This window comes from Capra hircus, chromosome 22, assembly GCF_001704415.2.
Source record: "Capra hircus breed San Clemente chromosome 22, ASM170441v1, whole genome shotgun sequence".
Taxonomy (NCBI): Eukaryota; Metazoa; Chordata; class Mammalia; order Artiodactyla; family Bovidae; genus Capra; species Capra hircus.
In genome coordinates, this window is record NC_030829.1 from 51,318,119 (window position 1) to 51,340,223 (window position 22,105).

Consider the following 22,105-nt stretch of genomic DNA (forward strand, 5'->3'; position numbering starts at 1 on the left):
GCCCGGCCTGCTGCCCTGACTTGGCATTTGCTCTGGCTCTCAAACCGACCCTAGGAACTGCCCTCAGTCCATTGACACCACTGACCCCTAGCTGTCGGCACATCCCGCTCATCAGGAACCCAGGCAGAAGCTTTTCGACCTCATGTGCTTCCTTTGGGGAGGGTGGTCGGGGGTGGGGGTGGGGGGCGGAGCTCGCAAACTTTCAGGTCTGTGTGTCCAGCGTTGAAGGGAGCCCTTGGGCCCCTCGGATCTTAGAGACATGCCAAGTCTCAGGGGCAAAGCCTGAGGGTGGTGCCCTCATGGAGGCATGGCAGGCCCCACGGACCCGGCCACCCCACTGCGAGCTAAGTCTCTGGTCATCAGCCGCGCCCCTAGACACTCTGCTCCCCACCCCGAGGGCACCCTCCGCAAGAAGCCAGGACCTGATGTCAACCCCATACCACTGAGGAACCAGCTCAGGTCTTTAATCCCGCTTAGTCCCACAACCCGCTCAGGCAAGAGAGTTAGTCGGGCCACGAGGAGGAGCCAGAGCCAAGTCACAGGGGAAGGAAAGGGTTAAATCTCCCTCCTTAGGGTTCGCCGAGGCGGCGGAGCGTCCCTGAAGCCCCGCTCCGGCACGCTGATTGGCCCAAGCCTTCCCCGTTCTGCCCGGGGATTGGCCGCTGGAAGTGAGCCTCAGGCCTCGCCTCTGTCCCGGCCCCGCCTCTCGGGCTGTAGCGGCCTCCTGCCCGAGCTTGGGAGCTACTGCCTCGCGGATGCCCACCAGCCATGGGGCTGTCGGAAGCGCAGGGGTGAGTGCAGGGCGCGGCCTCAGTTCCTCGTGTTCGAGTGCCCGAGGGGCGGACCACCCCTTGGCCCCCGAGCAGGCGCCCGGCTTGGGCTAGTTAGGAAAGGGGAGGGAGTACCACCGAGTTCCGAGCAGGCATTTCCCGCCTGGCGCGCCTCTGTTTACCGCTTTGTGGATTTTCTGCAGGCGGCTGCCCAACCGTAGCGAGGGATGGGGCGGGAGCCCGCGCGACCCCAGCCCCTATAGGCTGCGAGGAAAGCCGCTCCAGCGCCGTCCGAGGGCTAGCCAGGAGCCGCCGGGAGGCGGCTGTGTGCGGAAGAGCTCCGGCCCAGGAGGTGCGCCGGTGCGGCGCGTTGGGGCCCTGGACGTGGCTGCAAGAGTGTCCATAGCGGGGGCTTGAGTACACCCAGCGATGCAACTGGTCCGGGAATGAGCGCTCCGGCCCTTCTGGGTGCCGGGCCCTCCTAGGGGGAGGGGCCAAAGAGCTAGGCCCCGCCCTCCAAGCGCGGGTTCGGCGGCGCGGGGGGGCGGCGAGGGGGCGGGAGTGGGCGCCCTTTAAGACCTCGAGTGACTCACGGAGGAGGGGCGAGGGGGGCTCAAAGATCTCTGTGAGTCGGCCATGCCAATAGTCTCAGGATCGTCCTTGCACCCACTCCACTCCCTCCTTCCACCGGGACATCCAGGTTAGAGGCCCTTTCCAGGTGAGCTCCTGCCCGCCAGCTGGGAACCTTACCTTAGGTCAGAGCTTTTCACAGGTCAGAAATTTCCTGACAGGTTAATGCTTTCCCCCGAAGAGGGGAGCTACTCTCCAGGTAAGCTTTCCCCCTCTGAGATCCCTTCCTAGGGGAGAGCTTTCCCCACTCAGAGCTTACCTTAGGTGAGAAGTCCCTCCTGATCAGAAGTTCCCTGGCAGGTGAAAACTTTCCCCCAGGTAAGCGCTCACTCTCTAAGAGCTCCTGTTCCCAAGGGAGAACTATTTCTGGGACAGCTTCTCCCAGGTGAGAGTGCGCCCAGGTAAAATCTTCCCCATGCCTGTGAGTTCAGCCATGGCCTACTCGGCGACCCCATGGACTGTAGCCCACCAGCCTCCTCTCCCCTGTCCATGGGATTCTCAGGGATCGCACCTGCGTCTCCTGAATTGCAGGCGGGGTTTTTTTGTTTGTTTGTTTTACCACTGAGCCGTCAGGGACCCCTAAGAACTCCCTCCCCCCGACCCAGATCTTCTATTCCAGCGAGATCATTCCCCTTATTCAGATGGTAGCCACTGGGCAGATCAGAGATTCTCCCCAGGACAGACCTCACCTAGTTGGTGAAAACTTACCTGTCAGGGAAGAGCTTCCTATTAGGCGAGATCCTCCCAGAGATCATCTTCTCAAGTGAGATTGTCCCCCATTAATAAGGGAGCGTCCCTTTCCAGGCTCGAAAGTCTTCCCTCCTGGTGAGAACCAAGCCCCTGGGTTTCCCATTATGGGGCCTCAGTTGTCTACCACCTGGGCCGTGTGACTGGAGCCCTGCGGGCAGTCTTAGCCCCGATGCTTTGCTTTTCTTAGAGCCGCCTCCTCCTATAGAGAGGCTTGCCTGCTATGCTGGATTCCTCCTCCCGTGTCTGCACTCTCAGACAACATGCACTGGGCTCGTGGGGCGGCTGGATAAAGACTCAGACTGGTGGGGATTGGCTGGCGGAGAGCAGGGGTTGGGGGAGGAGGCTGGGAGGAGCAGTCAGCCTGCAAGCTAGATTGGCGAACACCAAAGGCTGGGCAGCCACACCTGGGCCGAAGTGTGGCTTATGCTCATCCTGCTGTCTCTTTGTGGGGGACTTTGGCCCAGCGAGAGTCTTCCACTAGCCAAAGTTCAGGTACTGCCCCTGCCTGGGCGTGGGCCTTGGGGCCTGCAAGAGGCAGCTAGGGGGTTGGACCTGTCTAGATCTTGAGACCTAGAAAAGCCAGGTGGGGCATCCTCCAGTCCCGGGTGGAGGTCTAGGGGTGGCTGGGCCAGGTCGTGCCCTCACTGTTTCTGGCCTCACCGCCACCCCCCCCACACCCACCAGAGAGAGGGACACGCAGGCACTGCTGTCCAGGACACAGGCCATGGAGCTGAGGCAGCGAGACTACCATGTGGATCGGCCACTGCTGAACCAAGAACAGCTGGAGGAGCTGGGGAGCCGGAGCCCAGCACCAGTGACGCTCCAGTGGCGAACCTGGTTTCGGTAAGGTTGACGGTGGGCCTGGCCAGAACCGAGGGAGCCCCTGCCTCTGATACCAGAGGGCTTGGGCTTGGGCTTGGTGGCTCAGTGGGTGAAGAATCTGCCTGCAATGCTGGAGACCCAGGTTCAATTCCCAGGGTCGTGAAGATCCCCTGGAGAAGGAAATGGCAACCCACTCCAGTATTCTTGCCTGGGAAAATCCCGTGGACAGAGGAACCTGGTGGGCTGCAGTCCTTGGGGGGTCACAAAGAGGAGGACACGACTGAGCAACTAAACCAGCACCTAATACCTACCCTGGTGTCCCCAGGTGCTCCCGTGCGCGGGCCCAAGCCCTTCTGCTTCAGTACCTCCCGGTTTTGGCCTGGCTCCCCCAGTATTCTGTGCGTGACTGGCTTCTGGGTGACTTGTTGTCTGGCCTGAGTGTGGCCATTATGCAGCTACCACAGGGTAAGCCGCACTTGACCTGGAGACTGTACCCTCAGCCCTTGGATGGTGATCCTGACCCTTCAAGGCCTTAGCCTGTGGTCTGTGCACCCCACCCCCACCTCAACCCTCGCCTTCCCCACGGCCCAAAGCATGACTCCTGCCCCTGGGACTATGGTGCATCACCCAGGGGCAGCATTTCCGCATCCTTTCAAGCCCCTGACCTCGAGTCTACATTGCTACCATTCCACCTCTAGGCCTGGCCTATGCCCTCCTGGCTGGACTGCCCCCCGTGTATGGCCTCTACAGCTCCTTCTATCCTGTCTTTGTTTATTTCCTGTTTGGCACTTCCCGGCACATCTCTGTGGGTGAGTGGAGCCAGGCCTAGCCTTGCAGGAGCATGCCTGCATTCCCCATGGGGGCAGGGAGAGGGGGCACTGAGCAAGGCAGAGAGACCTAGGGAAGAGGGAGAGAGGCATTGGTGTGGGCATTCTAGGTAGGACTGGGCCTCTGACCATGAAAACACAGATTCAGATGATCAGAGGCCCTGACTTGGGAGGATGTGGTGGGTGAAGCTACTCACGGGGCCCAGACTTGGCACAAGCCTGGAAGCCTGAGTCAGGCCTTGCACTCTTCCCCATTCCACTTTTTACTAGGGGAGCCGTCCTGAGCCCATGGACACAGCTTGGGCAAGGGAAATGATGCTAGGCACCCTCAAGAACCTTGGAACTTGGGGTGCATACCTGACCATCAGCACTGCCCTCCATTAGCACAGCATAGTCTGGGGACATTTGTCTAGAACTGGTGTCTCCTGGTCGCTCCCTTAAGACCCAGAATCCAGGGCAAGCCGTGTTCTCCCTTCTTCAGACCACCCTGATCTGCCCCTGCAGGCACCTTTGCCGTCATGTCCGTGATGGTGGGCAGTGTGATGGAATCGCTGGCTCCGGACGACGCCTTCCTGCTGGGCTTGAACTCCACAGTCAACGTGACAGCCAGGGACGACACCCGGGTGCAGCTGGCCTCCACTCTCAGTGTCCTCGTGGGCCTCTTCCAGGTGCAGAGCCATCAGGAGTACATGCCCCTGACTGCCAATCCTGCCCCGCACCCCCACCTCACCCCATCTGACAGTTTCCTCTGAATGTCTGACCATCACCACCCCCTCATCGCTCATGATCTCACCTGCCCTGGGCTCTGCCCCGGCCACCGCTAGGACCCTCACCTCCCCTGATTGTCCCGTGCACCCCACAGGTGGGGCTGGGCATGGTCCACTTCGGCTTCGTGGTCACCTACCTATCAGAGCCTCTGGTCCGAGCCTACACCACGGCCGCGTCTGTGCACGTGTTTATCTCGCAACTCAAGTATGTGTTTGGCCTCCATCTAAGCAGCCGCTCTGGACCGCTGTCCCTCATCTATGTGAGTGAGGGCAGGGAGGAGGGGCGGGTGGATGGGCCCGGACCGGGAGGGCTGGCCATGACCCTGCCCCCCTCAGACAGTACTGGAGGTCTGCTGGAAGCTGCCCCAGACGGTGGTCGGTACCGTGATCACTGCCATCGTGGCAGGAGTGGTGCTCGTGCTGGTGAAGCTCCTGAATGAAAAGCTACGGCGACATCTGCCCATGCCAGTCCCTGGGGAGCTGCTCACGGTTGGAATTCCGGGGGCCCTTGGGGGTGGGGATGGGGTGGGGGGTGACGTGGGGTAGGGGGGTGGTGGCAGACTGGGGGAAGGGTGAGGAGAGTCCCTGCCTTGTGGGCACCCCCCAGGTATTTAGAAACTAGCTGGAGTGGGGACTGAAGACGGGGTGGTGGGGAGGGGGAAGGCCCAGCAGACTGCTCCTGGCAGCATCTCCCTTTTCTCAAAACGGTCGGTCGTGTGCTGCTGTCAGCCTATCGCTGCCTTCTCCCCACCCCTCTGAAGGTTTCTCTTCAGGCTTCTTGCTTTACCCGCCAAGTGGTTTCTCTGATTTCTCCCCCGTTTCACCGCGATGGTGCCAGGCCCTCCCCTGACCCGGTCCTTTCCCTGCAGCTCATCGGGGCCACAGGCATCTCCTACGGCGTGGGCCTGCAGCAGGCATTTGGGGTGGACATCGTGGGCAAAATCCCCGCAGGGTGAGCTCCGGCCCCTGTGGGGTCAGCGAGGGTTGGGTGGCCAGGCCCAGAACCTTCCTTTGGCCTCACTGATGCCCCTCACAGGCTGGTGCCCCCGAAGGCCCCCCACCCCCAGCTGTTCGCAAAGCTTCTGGGCAATGCCTTCGCCATCGCTGTGGTCGGGTTCGCCATTGCCATCTCGCTGGGCAAGATCTTCGCCTTGAGGCACGGCTACCGGGTGTACAGCAACCAGGTCTGGGGAATGGGATGCGGGTCACGGGGTCCCCAGACCCCAGCCCCTGGGAGGGGGTGGGGGGATGGAGTACCAGGCGGGAGACAGGGAAAGAGCACACAGATGTGCGGGGGCCGCGTGGGGGACTCGGGACAGTGGCCGAGTCTTTGTGGCTGCAAAGTGGATGTGGAGGTGGGGGTGCATAGGCCTGGACACCCCGCACCGCTAGTGACGTGTGCTCGCTCCTCACTCCCCGCTCAGGAGCTGGTGGCTCTCGGCCTCAGTAACCTCCTTGGGGGCATCTTCCAGTGTTTCCCTGTGAGCTGCTCTATGTCTCGGAGCCTGGTGCAGGAGAGCACCGGGGGCAACACCCAGGTGGGCATAGGTGTGCCTCTGTGGGCCTGCTGCTTTGCTGGGTGGTCCTCCCCCTGCTCCCCCTCCCCTGGCTCCCCCTTTTCCCCCCAGCTCTCCCCACTTCTCTCCTGCACTCCAGCCCACCCGCCCTGCTTATACCCACTCCACAGGTGGCTGGAGCCGTCTCCTCCTTCTTCATCCTCATTATCATCATCAAACTGGGAGAACTCTTCCAAGACCTGCCCAAGGTGAGCCCCTAGCCCACCCAGCCAGGCTCGAGGGCCTGGGCCAGGCCAGGAGCTCAGAGCAGTCCATCAGGTCCCAGGAGATGCGGAGGGATACAGGGTCAGGCTGGAAATCTCTGGGGAGAGATTTGGAGTGGAGGGGCAGGAGTAAAAACTTTTGAGCATCAGAGCGCAGGCGTTAGGTTCCGAGGGAAGGTGATTGGTGTCTAAGGGTCCTACCAGGCGCTCCAGGACAGTCTGGCTCATCTGGGGGATTCAGGGTGGTGAGCAGCCAGCACCTCTCACCAGCCCCTGGTGGCCCTCCTCGTCCCCTAGGCGGTCCTGGCCGCCGTGGTCATCGTGAACTTGAAGGGCATGGTGATGCAGTTCACCGACGTGTTCTCCCTCTGGAAGGCCAATCGAATGGATCTGGTGAGATGCCTGGGACGCTGGGCCGGGGTCAGGGCCCTCAGCCCCAGTGACCCTGCTGGAGTCTGTGGACCGAGACCCTTCTGTTTGCAGCTCATCTGGGTGGTGACCTTTGTGGCCACCATCCTGCTGAATCTGGACCTCGGCCTGGCAGTGGCAGTAGTATTCTCCCTGATGCTAGTAGTGGTCCGCACCCAGATGTAAGTCACCCCTTTGATGTCGTCCCCCCCATTCCAGCTGGTGAGGGGACGAGGTCCCCACTGGCTTCCTCCAGCTTTCCCATATCTTGCGGCGGGAGGAGACCCCAGGCTCCTCAGAAAGCCCCCATTGCCCCCTCTCCTAACGCCCCCTTCTTGCGGCACTGTCTCCTTCTACAGGCCCCACTACTCTGTCCTGGGGCAGATGCCAGACACAGATATTTACAGAGACCTGGCAGAGTACTCAGGGGTGAGCAGCAAGGGCTAAGCCGGGGGGTGATGCGGATGGGGAGGGATGGGGCAAATGGGATCATCTCTTATCAGCACCTTCCATGCCTGGTGCGGCCAAGGGAGTGGGGTGGGGTGCTAACGGTGCTTTGGTCCTTGAAATTTCAAGAGAGGAATTTGGGGTCCCCCTACACATACACTCAGAGTGTGGGCCTTGGGCCCCAGGGGTGGGATCCGTCTCGGAGGCAGCAGTACAAGCCCCATCCTGCAGAAGAGGCCTGGGTCAGGAATGCAGAGGGGCAGGATCCAGGGCACCAGGATGTAGGGAAAGTTGTTTCCGGATCTGATCAATGGGGTTACTGTCCTTTACCTCCTGAGAAGCTTCACGCCACGCTCTGAGAACAAAGGCGGGGGCTCTGGAATCAAATCAGCTCATTTCCTCTCATGGAGACTTGAAGGTTGAGCCCAGTACATGAGGCAGAGTGGCAGGGTGGCTGGGGGGGACATGCATGGAGGAGCTCAGCTGGATGGCAAGGGAGGTGGGGGAAGCGGGGGTTGGGGTGGGCGGGGACATGGTTCAGGCCCAAAGGCCAGGCAGAGACCTAGAGTGTCCTGAGATGCGTGGGAGCTGGGGAAGCCTTGGCTGGGCTAGCAGCTGTGGAGGAGCTCTGTCTGCATGCAGGAAACAGCCCCCCCAGTGCTAGGGTTGGACACCCAAGCAGAAGCTGAGAGCCACTGAAACCTGGCCTGGCTGCAAGGCTTTCAGGATCTTAGTTCCCAGACCAGGGATCAAACCCGTGCCCCTGCAGTGCTAATGTGGAGTCTTAACCACTAGGCCACCAGGGAACTCCCCCGGCCTGGGTATTGGCAGAAGGACTGGGGGATGGGGTGGGAGAGGTTGAGGACCCCCTGGAGGAGAAAGAAGAAGCTCTGACAGACCCTGCTGAGGGGTCAGGATGACCTCACCAGCTCCAGGGCATGGGCCACAGGCTGGGCCTTGTGTTGGCTGGGGAGCAGAGGGCTGGGGTGGCAGGTATCGGGGCACACGGGGAGGAAAGAAACGAGGGCACGATGCAGCTAGGAGAGACGAGGGCTCAGCCACCCCCAACCTGACCTGTCCCCAGGCCAGGGAGGTCCCAGGCGTGAAGGTCTTCCGTTCCTCAGCCACCGTGTACTTTGCCAACGCCGAGCTTTACAGTGACTCATTGAAGCAGAGGGTGAGACCTGGGGTCCGCGGGCCAAGGGCGAGGGGCAGTGGGTCCCTCCTCTCTTGCAACCTGCACACCCCTTGTGCTGTCCTTTGCTGCAGTGCGGTGTGGATGTGGACTACCTCCTCTCCCAGAAGAAGAAGCTGCTCCGGAAGCAGGAGCTGAAGCTGAAGCGACTGCAGAAGGAGAATAAGCTCCCCAAACAGGCAGGGCCCTCCGACCCCTCCCAGCCTGCCTCCCAGCCTCCTGGCTACTCACCCTCATTCTTCAGCCCTTCTCCTCGCTCCCTGATGCCCCCAGGGACCCTGCTTTCCTCCCCTGGCAGGTTAAGGCTCTAGGGGGAGTCTGATTTTTTCTCCCACCTCCTAAGCCAGTGGTGGCATGAACCATCATGGTCCTCTTCCCATAGTGGGTCACAACCCCACAGCCTTCAGCCTGGCTGCTCCAGGTCCCAAGCTTCAGTTCCTGGTCCACCTACCCACCTGCAGAAAGCCAGGGGACAACGCCAGGCCTTCCCAGCCTGATTGTCACCTGACATCTCAGACACCTCTTTCCCGGCCCACCCCCTTTCCCGGCCTAGGCTGCTGCCTCCAAGGGCACGTCCATCTCCATCAATGTCAACACTACTGTCGTGGACATCGAGAGCAACAATGATGTGGAGGGCTCCAAGGCCAAGGTGAGACTGGAGGGAGGGGGCAGCTTCAGGGATCAGGGTGCCCAGGTGATCCCGGGAGGAAGTCCATGGACCTACCAGCTGTGGGTTCAAGGTTGTCATGCCAGTGGCAGGAGGAGGGGAGTGATGGATCTGATATTCTGCAGGGAGACCTCTCATGATATGCCATAGACTTCTGCTTGGGGTCTCCAGTCTGTAATCTGATGCCTGGACAAAGACCTTGAATTTGTGGATCCCACAAGACTCCACACTCTGTGCTCATGGACAGCGGGGAAGGGGCTGGGCGTGTGGGGAAAATCTGGGGTCAAAGGGGACGCCAGCCTCAAGCAGAGACTCTGGTAGACGTCAAGCAGGATGTCTGCATGAGCACGTGTGTCCATGTGTCTCTTCTGCTTTGCTCCAGCAGCCCCTAGCCACTGCACTCTGGCCCCCTGAAGATGGGGCATGGTCTCCTGATCCCCGTCCTTCTTTTTTCTCTTTAAATAATTTTTATTTGCTCATTTGTTTTACTTTTGGTCACGCTGGGTCTTTGTTGCCGTGCGGACTTCTCTAGCTGTGGAGAGCCGGGGCTACTCTTTGATGCGGTGCACGGGCTTCTCACTGTGGCGCTTCTTTTGCTGCGGAGCGCAGGCTGTAGGCGCATGGACTTCAGTAGTTGTGGCACGCGGCTTAGTTGCTCCGTGGCACGTGGGATCTTCCGGGATCAGGGATTGAACCCATGTTCCCTGCATTGGCAGGCGGGTTCTTATCCACTGTACCACCAGGAAAGTCTCCCCTTCCTTCTTAAATGTCCCTATAAGCGTGGGCCCAGGTGGTAACAGAGCACGGTCTGTGTGCTCCCCAAGTCTGGGTGTCCTTTCCTGGGTGTCCCCATGTGTCCCTCCTGTCTTTGCATACCAGCTCCCCGTGTCCATGTCCTCCCGTGTTCCCTGCGTACCCAATATATATGTGCATTTGCATGTATGCGCTCACGTCTGATTGTGTGTCTCCACACATCTGTGCGTGTTCCCTGCCTGCCCCTCTGCTCCCTGTCCGCCTGCCCTCCCGCCCTCACCGTGGGTGGCCCTTGCAGCGTGTCTGGTTCCCCAGGAGGCGAGCACAGGGACTGAGCTAGAGGAAACAGGAGCCTGGGCTCCAGAAGATGCCAAAGCCTCAGACATGTCCTCGCTGAAGGCCCTAGGCCTGCCTCAGCCAGATTTCCACACCCTCATCCTGGACCTGAGCTCCTTCTCCTTCGTGGACACTGTGTGTCTCAAGAGCCTGAAGAATGTAAGGGGCCAGGGGCGTCCCTAAGAAGGGCCTTCGGGGAGGACAACCCTGATCTTCAACCCTGACCCTAAACTAGCTCCAAGAGCCCTCTGAGCCTGGCCCCCCGCCCACCCCGAGCTACCCCTCTGAACTCTCTCCCCCCACCTGCCCTGAGCCCCCCTTGGAGCCCCTGAGCCCCACTCTGAGCCTGGTGCCCCCCCCGAGCTACCCCTCTGAACTCTCTCCCTCAACCTGCCCTGAGCCCCCCTTGGAGCCCCTGAGCCCCACTCTGAGCCTGGTGCCCCCCCCCGAGCTACCCCTCTGAACTCTCTCCCCCAACCTGCCCTGAGACCCCCTCGGAGCCCCTGAGCCCCCCTCTGAGCCTGGCCCCCCACCCCTGAGCTACCCCTCTGAACTCTCTCCCCCAACCTGCCCTGAGCCCACCTTGGAGCCCCTGAGCCCCCTTTGAGCCTGGCCCCCTTTCGTGCCGCAGATTTTCCGTGACTTCCGGGAGATCGAGGTGGAGGTGTACATGGCCGCCTGCCACGGTGCGTGGGGTGGACACAGCGAGAGAGGTCCGGGCAGGGGGTGAGGGTTCTGGCCGAGGAGTCTGCCGGTCAGCACAGGGAAAAAGTCTTTCTCTGAAACTGGAGGTCAGAGGTGTCCTGGGAGGCTGGGGTCAAGGGTCATGAGTTGGGGATTAGCTATAAGCCACAGAGGTGATGGTTAGGGGGACGTTCTGTCAGCGCCTGGGGGTTCCTGGTGGCTCTGGAGTCAGGAGAGACCTACTGGTTGCCCACAGCTCCCGTGATCAAGCAGCTTGAGGATGGGCACTTCTTCGACGCTTCTGTCACCAAGCAGCATCTGTTTGCCTCGGTCCATGACGCTGTCCTCTTTGCACTCCAACAGCAGAGGTCCAGCCCCGTCAACCCTGTTTTGGTGAGTTGACCTCTGGCCTGCTGAGCTCTGTCTGTCTATCTCCTGCTTGTCCCCTCCTGACCCCATTTTGGGAAGTCCGCCCTTCCTGGATGACTTAGAATGGCTCTGTCCCGCGGGGACCCACCGCCTTCCCCTCCTGCCTGGAGAGAAGGCTATCCTCTGGAAACTGACAGGACCCTCCTCTTCTCCCGTCCCTGCCCAGGTTACCAAACTCTGACCATGCTGCCGTTCCGCCTGAGACTATCTGCCTCTGCAGGTTTGGCAGGGTACCTGTGAGAAACCCCACAACCCTGGGCTGCCTCCGGACGTCACCAGGAGTCCCCTCCGTGCACGCACACTCACACACATAACTCAGGGATGGAGGTCCTGGGACTCCAAGTTCAGTGCTCTAGGCTGGGGATGAGACACTGGCCAAGTTGGAGGAGCAAGCGTGTTTTTAACCTCAGGAATAAAGATTTGTTTGCCTGATACCAGGGTCTGCTGTGGCTTGGTGGGGCGAGGGTGTGCTCCGCAGTCCCGGCTTCTGACCCTTCCTGCACCCCAAAGTTGGAACTGGAGTCAGAAGTTGGGGAAAGGTTTGGGGAGGGCAGGATCAGGCAGGGGGAGTGTGGGGCGAGGGAGTGTGCAGCTGGGGTCCAGGCCCAGGGTAGGGGCATCCCCGTCCTCATCCCGCACCCCATCGTCCTCTGCTGCATGCAGCCCTTGGCACCTGTGCCCTCATCTATAAAGTGGCTGGAATCAGAGCTGCTTCTCAAGAATGACCTGTTCACAAGGACACCCAAGCGGGTGAGGGAGGCCAGGTGCCGCTGGGCAGCCCTGGGGGCTGTGCTGGGAACACCTGCGGTCAGTGTCGAGGGTCTGCAGTGAAGACAATGTGGGCATTCCCTGGCAGTCCCGGGGTTAGGACTCAGCTTTCACTGCCAAGGGTGAGGATACGATCCCTGGCTGGGAAACTAAGATCCCACAAGTCACACAGCACGGTGAAAAGGAAAGAAGAATGCGCGTGATTGATTTACTTGGGGAAAAATTGCCTATTCCTACAACTAGACTATCTGGACTTGGCAGGTCACTGTTGGCCAAGAACCACGTGTTGATTTCAGCCATAAAACACTGACGTCTGGGTGTGCGGCCCTGTGGACAGCAATGGTCCTTTGGGCCAGCTGATACTGAATGGTCAGGGCTAGGGTGAGGGGTTGAATCTTTCTGGGCGTCTGTCCTCCTCAGGAGAGAATAAGAATAGTACCCTCTTCTTGGGTTGCTCAATGAGTGTTCAGTGAGTGAATGCCACAGTTAGCTTGCGGCAGCGCTAGATCACGTCACCTGCCGAAACACGTGAGCCTGCCCTTTTCAGGTGCTGGGCCTGTGGACGGGGGCCCCCCTTGCCTGGCCCCCCTGCCTGTCTCCCTCCTGGCCTTCAGTGCCTTGCTCTGTGTTCACGAATCATCTGTCCTTGCCTCCACCCCCCACATCCTTGCCCAGGAAGTCAGGGTGCTTTTTCACTCGGTCACACTGCCTGTCACGATGTCACAGTCTCCAGCCACAAGGAACAGTGCCTGGCACCTGGAGGTGCTGGGTAAATACTGGTCAAGTGAAGCGTAGGTGCTGGAGTGGAAGGGAAACCACACACATAGACCTGTAGATACAGGGAGACTTTGTGTCTTGCGCTGTATTTTTTTATTTTTTTACAGATTGAAGGTCTGTGGCAACCCTGCATTGGAGCCAGTCTATTGATACCATTTTTCTAACAGTTGCTCACTGTGTGTCTCTGTTACATTGTGATTCTCACAATATTTCATACTTTTTCAATTTTGTTATGAGGATCTGTGATCAGTGATCTTTGTTAGTGTTATGACTTGCCAAAGGCTCCAATGATGGTTCTCAATTTTTAGCAATAAAGTGATTTTTTTTTTACTAAGGTATGTACTTTTTCTTAGACATAATGCTATTCCATGAGTCATAGAATACCGTGTAGTGTAAACGTAACTTTTATATGCACTGAAAAACCAAAAAAAGTCATGTGACTCACTCTGTATTTTGTTTGGTGGGCTGGGACTGAAGCACAGTATCCTTGAGGTGTACCTGTACTTAGAGATGCTTTGAAGAAAATAAAGCAGGGTCACGTCGGAGAGACGGGACTGTGTTACCCAGGATGGTTCTAGAAGGGAGGCTCAGGGAGCAGGTGACGCTTGAGTTGCCATCCAGTCATCTTTTTGGACAGTGCTCCTGGCGTAGGATGTGTTTAAGCAACACCAGCATGGTCTGCATGGGTCAGCAGGGGAGACCAGAGCATGGAGCGCCTCACAGGCCAGGGCGAGCCTTCAGACTTTTTTCCTGAGAGTATGCGCCCACATTTTTGGGTGTTCACGAGTGGTCCTTGGGGCTGAGTCTGGGAAGCAGGGAGCATGTCTACACTCAGCTTGATTGGCCTGTCGCTGGTGGAGAGCCGCATTAGGAGTTGTGGGGGCTAGAATTTTAGGGGTTGGATGCTAGGTGAAGAGGAGGGGAGAGGGGGCATGCCTTTGGCTCTGGACCCCCAGCCTGCCCCCCCATCCCGTGGTTCCTGGCCGTGCTGCCCCTCCTGAAGTCCACGGGCCCAGCCGGAACCTCCTGCCTCACCTGCTCGCCCGGGGGAGGGGTGTTTGCCCGTTGCCAGGCGCCCAGGTTCTGGCCCCCGGCACTTGCCGCAGCCATGCTGCACACGCAGTGCTTCCTCCCATGGCTGCTTCTGCTGACGAGGCCCATCTGCACCCACGCCTGGTCACGGCCCATGTGGTACCAGGTGGGGCTGGACTTACAGCCCTGGGGGTGCCAGCCACGCAGCCGGGAGGGTTGTGAGAGCAGCCTGGGCTGTCCCGGCTACTGGACAGGCCTGGGGACGAACCGCATCTACCCAGTGGCTGGGGTCACGGTCACCACGACCATGATGCTGATGCTCAGCCGTGCGCTGATGCAGCGGCGGCGTTCACAGGCCTCTAAGAGCGAGGTGAGCCGGGCTCCGTCCCCACTGCCTCCTACCTCTGTTCCCACTCATGTCTCCTGCCGCCCCTCCCCCATCACTTCCTCCCCAGGGGCCTTACGTCTGTCCACAGCCAACAGTCCCCGGCCATTTCCTGTGGGTGGTACCCTATCCCATCCTCCCCCTGGCCACTTCCCGTGCTGGGGGGGTACCTGTCCCGTCTTCCCCCTGTAATATCTCTAGCCTCACCCAGCCTGCATGGGCCCCACGACCACATGGGGCTCCCTGATCCTCCATCACCCTAAGCCCCCACTTCCCAGCACGCCTCTGTCCCTTCCCTGTGTTCTCACTCCTGCCTCTTGGTCCTGTCCTCAGCATCCACAGCTGGCCTCCCACCCTTGCGCCACTTGGAAACGACAGCGCCCGATCTCAGACCGCGCCCTCCTCCTCGGCGTCCTGCATATGCTGGATGCCCTCCTGCTCCACATCGAGTGCTACCTGCAGCGTCTGGCCACCCAGCAGCGCTCCCAAATAAAGGGGACTCCCGCCCAGACCGGGTGACCCAACACTCTCCTCTCTCTGCGTGGTGGCTCGTTGTGGCTTGTTGGACCAGGCTCAGGCCAGTGTGTCTCATTCTCTCCAGACCTGTCAGGACCCTATGCCCCTTTCCTACTTTTAGATCCAGCAGACCCATCGAGGCCTCAGTGCCCCTCAATGGCGGGGCAGGTAGGGCCTGGGCTGGCTCACACTGCTCCATGCTCGCCCCATCCCAACTCAGCCCTCCTCTTTAGGGATCACGCTCACAAATACAACTGTTCCTCTGGGGCTTCTCAGGGGTCCTCAGTGTGGTGGGGAGGAGATTTGGCCATCAGGGTAGATGTGGGTGGTCCGGGGAGGGCAGCCCAGAGGTGACCATGTGGCTGAGTCAGCTAGGGCTCCTGGTTGAGTCTGCGGGGCCTGAGCTGGGGCTGGGGGTTAGAGGGTGGGCCCTGGGAGCCTTCATCTTTATGACATCTTAAACACGCTGAGGCACCTAAGTGGCTCTTGCTCTAAGACCCCTTGGAAGTGGGATGAGGGCTCCTCAAGGGACCTTCACCGCCCCCTCCTTCCCTTCCTCGACCATAGGCTGGGCATCAGGATCTCCTGATGTGCAGAAGAGAACTGGCTCCTCCCTCACCCACTCACAGACAGGGGAGGGTGGAGGTGGTGGTGAAGCAGACTCAAAAAGGCAATTTCTCTGCAGAGAGGTATGCTAGCCCAGTTGGGGTGGAGCAGGGCTGATTGCTGGAACCTGAAGGATGAGTGGAGTGATAAGAGGAGGAGGAGATCTCCAGGCAGAAGGATTAGCACATACAAGGGCCAGATGGGGAAAGAGACTTTGACCTGTTGCAGGAGCTGTAAGGTGGTCAGGATTTCAGGGGAGAGAAGGAACTCTGAGGCACAGGAGAGAGCAGGCTGGGGATGGGGGCAGGAGTTGGTCAAAGAGAGTCTGTAGTAGGCCAGAATAATAGTCCTCAAGATATCCATGGAATCTATAAATATTTTACAGTCCATAGTGGAAAGGATTTTTGCAGCTGGAATTAAGCTGAAAGACATTACAATGGGAAGATTGTTCTGGATTATTTTGGTGGGCCCAGTGTAATTGCATGAGCCCTAAGAAGTGGAAGAGGAGGGCAGGAGAGTTGGTCAAAGTGTGTGGTAGTAATCCTCTGCTGCTGGCTTTGAAGATGGTGGCAGAGATCTTCCACCACCCAAAGATCCAAGGAATCCAGCTGGCCTCTAGAAGCTGGGAATGACCCTTGGGTAACTGCCAGCAAGAAAACAGAAACCTCAGTCCTTCAACCACCAGGATCTTAGTTCTGCCAACAACCTGAATGACCAAGGGCACATACTCTGCTTGAGCCTCCAGAAAGAAACAACAGCCCTGCTCATGTCTTGATTTTAGCCCAGTGACATCCGTATTGGATCTGGGGCCTACAGAACTGCGAGATAATAAATTTGATTTCTTCTAAGCAATTAAGTCTGTAGTGATTTGTTGTAGCAGCAGTAGAAAACTGCTATGGATGTTGGTATCAAGAGTGAGAGGTACTGCTGTAACAAATCCTAAAAATGTGGAAGTGGCTGCGGAATTGAGCAGTAAGCAAAGACTGAAAGGATGTCAGAGAGCACAATTGTTGTTGTTCAGTTGCTAAGTTGTGTCCAACTCTTTGCGACCCCATGGACTGCAGCACGCTAATCCTCCCTGTCCTTCACCATCTCCTGGAGTTTGCTTAAATTCATGTCCATTGAGTAGGTGAACATAACAGAAAAAGACAAAAGTGTCTTCAACCAGCTGTTAGCAGAAATGTGGACATTAAGAATGTTGCCAGAGAGGGCTCAGAAGAAAAATAGGAACATGTTACTGGAAACTAGGAGTCAGAGGAATCTTTGTTAAATAGTCGTGGGAAGCTTAGTGGAATCATAACCCATACTGAATGGAAAGCAGGACTTGTAAATAATGAACTTGAATACTTAGCAGATGAAATTTCCAAGGGAAGTGCTGAAGGTGCTGCCGGATTGCTTCTTGCTTCAAAATGCTGCTGAAAGAAATTAAAGAAAATCTAAATAAATAGTCATTCCATGTTCTTTGATTGTAGGACTTCATACTGTTAAAATGGCAATACTACCCAGAGTGGTCTACAGATTCAAGGTAATCCCTATGAAAATCCCAATAGTGTTTTGTCAGAGAAGTAAAATAGCCCATCCTAAAATTTATATGGAATCTCAAGGGACACTAAATAGCCAGAACAATTTTGGAAAAGAAGAACCAAGTTGGAGGACTCTTACTTTCTGATTTCCAAGCTGTACTATAAATGTACTGGAATCAAAACAGTGCGTTATTGGCATACAAGTCAGATGTATAGACCAATGAAAAATAGAAAGCCCAGAAAGAAATGTTCACAAGTATGTTCAGTTGATTTTCAAGAGTGCCAAGGCCATTTAACGGGGAAAAGAGAATCTTTTCAAAAAATGGTGCTGAGAAAACTCAATATCCACATGCAAAAGAATGAAGTTAAACCCTTACCTGATAACATATACAAATAAAAGGATCAAAGATTTAAATTGAAAAGTTAAAACCATAAAACTCTTAGAAGAAACCATAGATGCAATTTTCATACTCTTGGAGATTCACATTAAAAGAACAGGTAATGGGGAAAAAAATAGATAAATTGGATTTCATCAGAATAAAAAATCTGTGCATCAAAGAATTATCAAGACAGTCAAAAGAGACCTCACAAAATGGGAGAAAATATTTGCAAATTGTATATCTAATGAGGGACTAATATCCAGGATACCCAAAGAATTCCTACAATTCAATGACACCAACCAAATTCAAGAATGGGCAAAGGACTTGAATAGATTATCTAAAGAAGATATACAAGTGGCCAATAACTGCCTGAAAAAATGCTCAACATCACTAGTCATTATGAAAATACAAATCAAAACCACAGTGAGATATGATGTCACCCCCATTAGGATGGCTATTATGAGGAAAAAAAATGGAAAAATTATAAATATTGGTGAAAATATGAGAAATTAGAACACTCCTGCATTGCTGGCAGGGATGTAAAATGGCACAACCGCTATTAGAAAACAGTTTGGTGATTCCTTAAAAAACTACAAATAGAATTACCATATGACCCAGCAATTCCACTCCTCTGTAAATACCAAAATAATTGAAAGCAGGGTCTCACACAGATGCTTGTATGTCAGTTGGCGTTCAGTGTAGCATTATTCACAATAACCAAAAGGTGGAAAGAGGCCATGTTCGCCTACAGATGAATAGATAAACATCATGCTAAGTGGAATAAGCCAAACATAAAAGGACAATGTTGAAAGATAAACGGAGGCATGCTGAAATTTTTAAGAGTTTATTTGAACAAAATTTGATTCAAATCAGGCACATCCAGTCTGGCAGATAGGAAAGAGTTCCACCATTTCTTGGTGGCTCAGGGGTTAAGATCCACACTCCCAATGCAGGAGGCCTGGGTTCGATCCCTGGGCCACAACTAAGGATTCTGCGGGTGCACAGCAACTAAGGCCTGGCACAACCACCCAAGTAAGTAAATAGATAAATATTATAAAAGAAAAGAACTCCCAGGAACTGAACAAAAGTGGAAGACTTTTATAGGTAAAAGGGAGTATGAACAAAGATACTATAGTTGGCAAAAAAAAAAAAAAAAAAGCAGTTGGTTACTGCAAATTTCTTGTCCTTTAGGGAATGGCATGGTTTATTAGGCAGATGAAGTAGTATTGATCAGGTGATTCCTGCTCAACTGCTTTAAGAGTTAATTTCTAGGAGGGCCCAAGCTAAAATTAAGACTTGGTTTGGTGGCATGCTGCTTAGCATAAGCGACTCTATTTTGGGCCTGTTATCTTTTAAACAACAAATACTGTATGATCCCAGTTATACAAGGTACCTAGAATAGACAAGTTCATTGAGACAGAAAGTAGAATAGAGGTGGTTAGAGATTCAAGGAAAGTGGAAATGGTGAGTTATTGCTTAATGGAAATACAGTTTCTGTTTGGTATGAAGAAAAGTTTTGAAAGTAGATAGTGGTAATGTTGCATAATATATATGTATATATTTTTTTGCCACATCACACAGCTTACAGGATCTTACTTCCCAGACCAGGGATTGAACCTAGGCTTTGGCAGTGAAAACACCAAGTTATAACCACTGAACTGCCAGGGAATTCTCTGCAGAGCATTTTGAATGTAACTAATACCACTGTAATTAATACACACTTAGCTGTGTAATAATTAAGATGTAATAATACAGATGCTAAATGTTATGTACATGTTAGCATGATTTAAACACTAAGATAAACACATAAAAAGAATAACTCAAGACCAATAAGCTTAAGTGTATATCAAACAAATATTAAGTGAGAAGAATAAGGTGAGTGTTAGAGCCCTCTCAGACAGCCTACATGGACTGCTTTATAGTTTTGAGAATTTCTGGGGGAAATAAAAGGAGTCCCAGACATGGATAGAGAAAGGCGGCCTAGTCAAGAATTGCTGTTCCAGCACTTCCCTGCTGGTCCAGTGATTAGGACTCCACATTGCCACTGCCGGGGGTGTGGATTCGATTCTGTGTACAGCACAGCATGGCCAACAAAACAAAACAAAACTTGTTACAAAAATCTGCTTGCAATTTAGGGGGGAAGATATTTTGATCTCACCTCCCCCCATATGCCAAGTAAATTTCAGAAAATCAGTGACTCATCCAAGACTCTTGCCACATTATTGCAATGACCATTACTTGTACTTGACCTTTTAGTAGCATTTCCTTTTTGACCAATCTCTTGAAACAGCATCTACCACATCACACTTCCTGGTTGTCTTTGTCCTTCCCTTCTCACCCCAGGGTATCGGGGTGGGGGGGGGGGTGAGGAAGCAGGGGTGGGGGGTAGGTGCTGGGTGTGGATTTAGAGAGAGAGGAGTCAAGGACGAGTCCTAGATTTTTAGCCTGAGCAACTTGGCTAATGGAAGCATCATTTACTGAGATGAAGACAGTTATGGAAGGAAGGAACAAGTTTGGGAGGGAAAGTAAAGAGTTTAGCATGTTAAATCGAAATGCCTGTTAGCTCTCCAGGGGAGACGGTGAGTAGATGATGGGAATACAGGAGCCTCTGTCGGTGTAGACGCACTGAAGCCATGGGACTGGATGAGGTGACCAGAGAGAAGGCTTTGATCAGGAAGGGAAGAGGTGCCAGGATTGAGCCCTGCGCAGTCATTGTCTACAAGTCGGAGGTGAAGCAGAATTAGCAGAGGAGCTAAGGAGGAGTGTCCAGGGAGGTGGGACAGTAGGAAAGAATGGGAAATAAACGTGGAGAAGAGATGAGGCTCTAAGGAGGAAAATGTGTCCAACCAGGTTAAACGAGACTGAGAACTGGCCACTGGATTTAGCAACCTGGAGTTCACGGATGACCTTTACAGCTGAGGTTTTGGAGGAATGAATAGGGGGTGGTTTTGGAAGAATGAATAGGGGTGGACTCGGAGTCGCTTTGGGAGAGAGTGGGAGGAGAGGAATTGAAGGCAGTGAGCTCTTTGGAGGGATTCCCAGGTGGCTCAGTGGGTAAAGAATCTGCCTGCAATGCAGGAGATGTGGGTTCAATCCCTGGGTCAGGAAGATCCCCTGGAGGGGGAAATGGCAACCAGTCCAGTATTCTTGCCTGGAAAATCCCAGTAACAGAGGAGCCCGGTGGGCTCCAGTCCATGTGGTTGCAAGAAGTTGGACACGACTGAAATGACTGCGTGCGCAGGCACACTGCTGGAAGGAAGGTACGCAGTGTGCTGGTCACTGGAAGGAATTGCGTCATAGCAAGAGGAGCCTAAGAAAACATGACAATGAAATGTAATGTGGTATCCTGGACAGGATCCTAGAACAAAAAAGGGCATTAGATGAAAATGAACTAAGGGAATCTGAATAAACTATGAAGTCAAAGTTGCTCTGTCATGTCCAACTCTTTGCAACCCCATGGACTATACAGTCCATGGAATTCTCCAGGCCAGAATACTGGAGTGGGTAGCTTTTCCTTTCTCCAGGAGATCTTCCCAACCCAGGGATCCATCCCAGGTCTCCCACATGGCAGGCGGATTCTTTACCAGCTGAGCCACCAGGGAAGTCCAAGAATTTTGCACTTTAGTAATAATAAATGTGTCAATACTGATTCATTAATTCTAACAAAGTTATCAGAATAAGGTAAGATATTAATAAGGCAAATTGTGCATGGCTGTATGTGGGCAGGTATATATGGGAAATTCTGTACTTTCTGCTCAGATTTTCTGTAAATATAACATGGTTCAAAACACCAGTAATTTTAAAAAAACTGTACTTCTACATGATAATGTCATTTTAGTTTACAAGATATTAATCAGTGCACACTTAAGCATCTTCTCTGTGATGTTTAACATAATTTTGCTTGTTTATTTTTGGCTGTGTTGTGTCTTCGTTGCTGTATGGACTTTCTCTAGCTGCAGTGAGCCAGCGCTGCTCCTCCTCGGGGTGCTCAGGCTTCTCACTGTGGTGATGCCCTCTTGTTCCAAGCAGGGGCTCTAGGGTGTGGGGGCTTCAACAGTTGTGGCACAAGGGCTCTGGGGCACAGGCTCAACAGTTGTGCTGCATGGGCTTAACTGCTCTTTGGCATGTGGGATCTTCCCAGATGAGGTCTCAAACCAGTGTCTTCTGCACTGGCAGGTGGATTCTTTACCACTGAGCCACCAGGGAAGCCCCTTCTGTTTCATTTTCATAAAAGAAAGTTCTATTTTCATTGAGTGATATTTTGAAAGGTCACAAAATATCTCACATACCTGTATAAGGAAGTTCAGTTCAGAAATATACCATTATTGCAAAAGCAACAAATACTTTTAATAAAAGTTTTATTTTACTTTTTTTTTTTTAAATTTCTGACCATGCATAGCCGCTTGTAGGATCTTAAGTCACCCAACAAGGGATTGAATCCCAGCCACTGCAGTGAAAGCGCCAAGTCCTAGCCACTGGACTGCCAGAGAATTCCCTAAAAATTTTAAATCATGTATTAAAAGAAAACAGAAGTGTGAAAATGGTAGCCTCTTTCCCCTTCCCATGAATTTATTTTCTGTAAGTCATCTGACTGAGACTTTACAGTGAGTTTCTAGGAATTCTCTATGTTGTCTATGCAAGTCCTCTTGTGTGTTTTGTTTTCCAAACAAGGAATCTTTTTCACAAATTAGTCTCTAAAATGGTTCCTTTTTTCTTAGCAATATATTGCTAAATTCTTTCCATATCAACCATCTGAATTTACTCGGTTCCTTTAAAAAGAAAACCGTGACTTTTCAATAGTCGCCCAGCAGTCCTAGGTTCCAGCCTGGTGCTTTAGCCCTCGGGTTGCGGTT

General features: G+C 54.3%; 2 protein-coding genes across 4 annotated transcripts; both read left to right on the forward strand.

The window, feature by feature from the left end:
* On the forward strand, positions 685-11,699 carry SLC26A6 (solute carrier family 26 member 6). Of its 3 annotated transcripts, none has more exons than XR_001917011.1 (21): positions 685-791; positions 2,835-2,993; positions 3,298-3,437; positions 3,671-3,781; positions 4,304-4,467; positions 4,662-4,826; positions 4,903-5,055; positions 5,436-5,518; positions 5,603-5,750; positions 5,991-6,104; positions 6,254-6,331; positions 6,644-6,739; positions 6,830-6,936; positions 7,114-7,183; positions 8,286-8,378; positions 8,471-8,575; positions 8,950-9,045; positions 10,115-10,311; positions 10,784-10,838; positions 11,093-11,229; positions 11,432-11,699. XR_001917011.1 is itself a non-coding variant. In XM_018038273.1 (21 exons), exons 1-21 carry the CDS (start codon positions 769-771, stop codon positions 11,444-11,446), a joined length of 2,292 nt encoding a protein of 763 aa, XP_017893762.1. In that variant the 5' UTR covers positions 686-768; the 3' UTR covers positions 11,447-11,699. The 3 variants fall into 3 exon arrangements, 2 of the variants coding, with proteins under 2 accessions (XP_017893762.1, XP_017893763.1); XM_018038273.1 differs by having other exon boundaries at positions 686-791; positions 10,132-10,311; XM_018038274.1 differs by lacking the exon at positions 685-791 and adding an exon at positions 1,381-1,488 and having other exon boundaries at positions 10,132-10,311.
* TMEM89 (transmembrane protein 89) lies at positions 13,893-14,768 on the forward strand. Its single transcript, XM_005695987.2, has 2 exons — positions 13,893-14,212; positions 14,561-14,768. The coding sequence occupies exons 1-2, from the start codon at positions 13,919-13,921 to the stop codon at positions 14,744-14,746; spliced, it is 480 nt and encodes a 159-aa protein (XP_005696044.1). The 5' UTR covers positions 13,893-13,918; the 3' UTR covers positions 14,747-14,768.

What these genes read in the sequence shown, in the direction of transcription:
- TMEM89 (XM_005695987.2), top strand. Translation starts at nt 13,919, where the DNA reads ATGCTGCACACGCAGTGCTTCCTCCCATGGCTGCTTCTGCTGACGAGG. An exon ending in CACAGGCCTCTAAGAGCGAG is followed by an intron (nt 14,213 to 14,560) that starts GTGAGCCGGGCT and finishes TCCTGTCCTCAG; the next exon opens with CATCCACAGCTGGCCTCCCA.
- SLC26A6 (XM_018038273.1), top strand. Translation starts at nt 769, where the DNA reads ATGGGGCTGTCGGAAGCGCAGGG. An exon ending in ACCTGGCAGAGTACTCAGGG is followed by an intron (nt 7,184 to 8,285) that starts GTGAGCAGCAAG and finishes ACCTGTCCCCAG; the next exon opens with GCCAGGGAGGTCCCAGGCGT. An exon ending in GTGACTCATTGAAGCAGAGG is followed by an intron (nt 8,379 to 8,470) that starts GTGAGACCTGGG and finishes CCTTTGCTGCAG; the next exon opens with TGCGGTGTGGATGTGGACTA.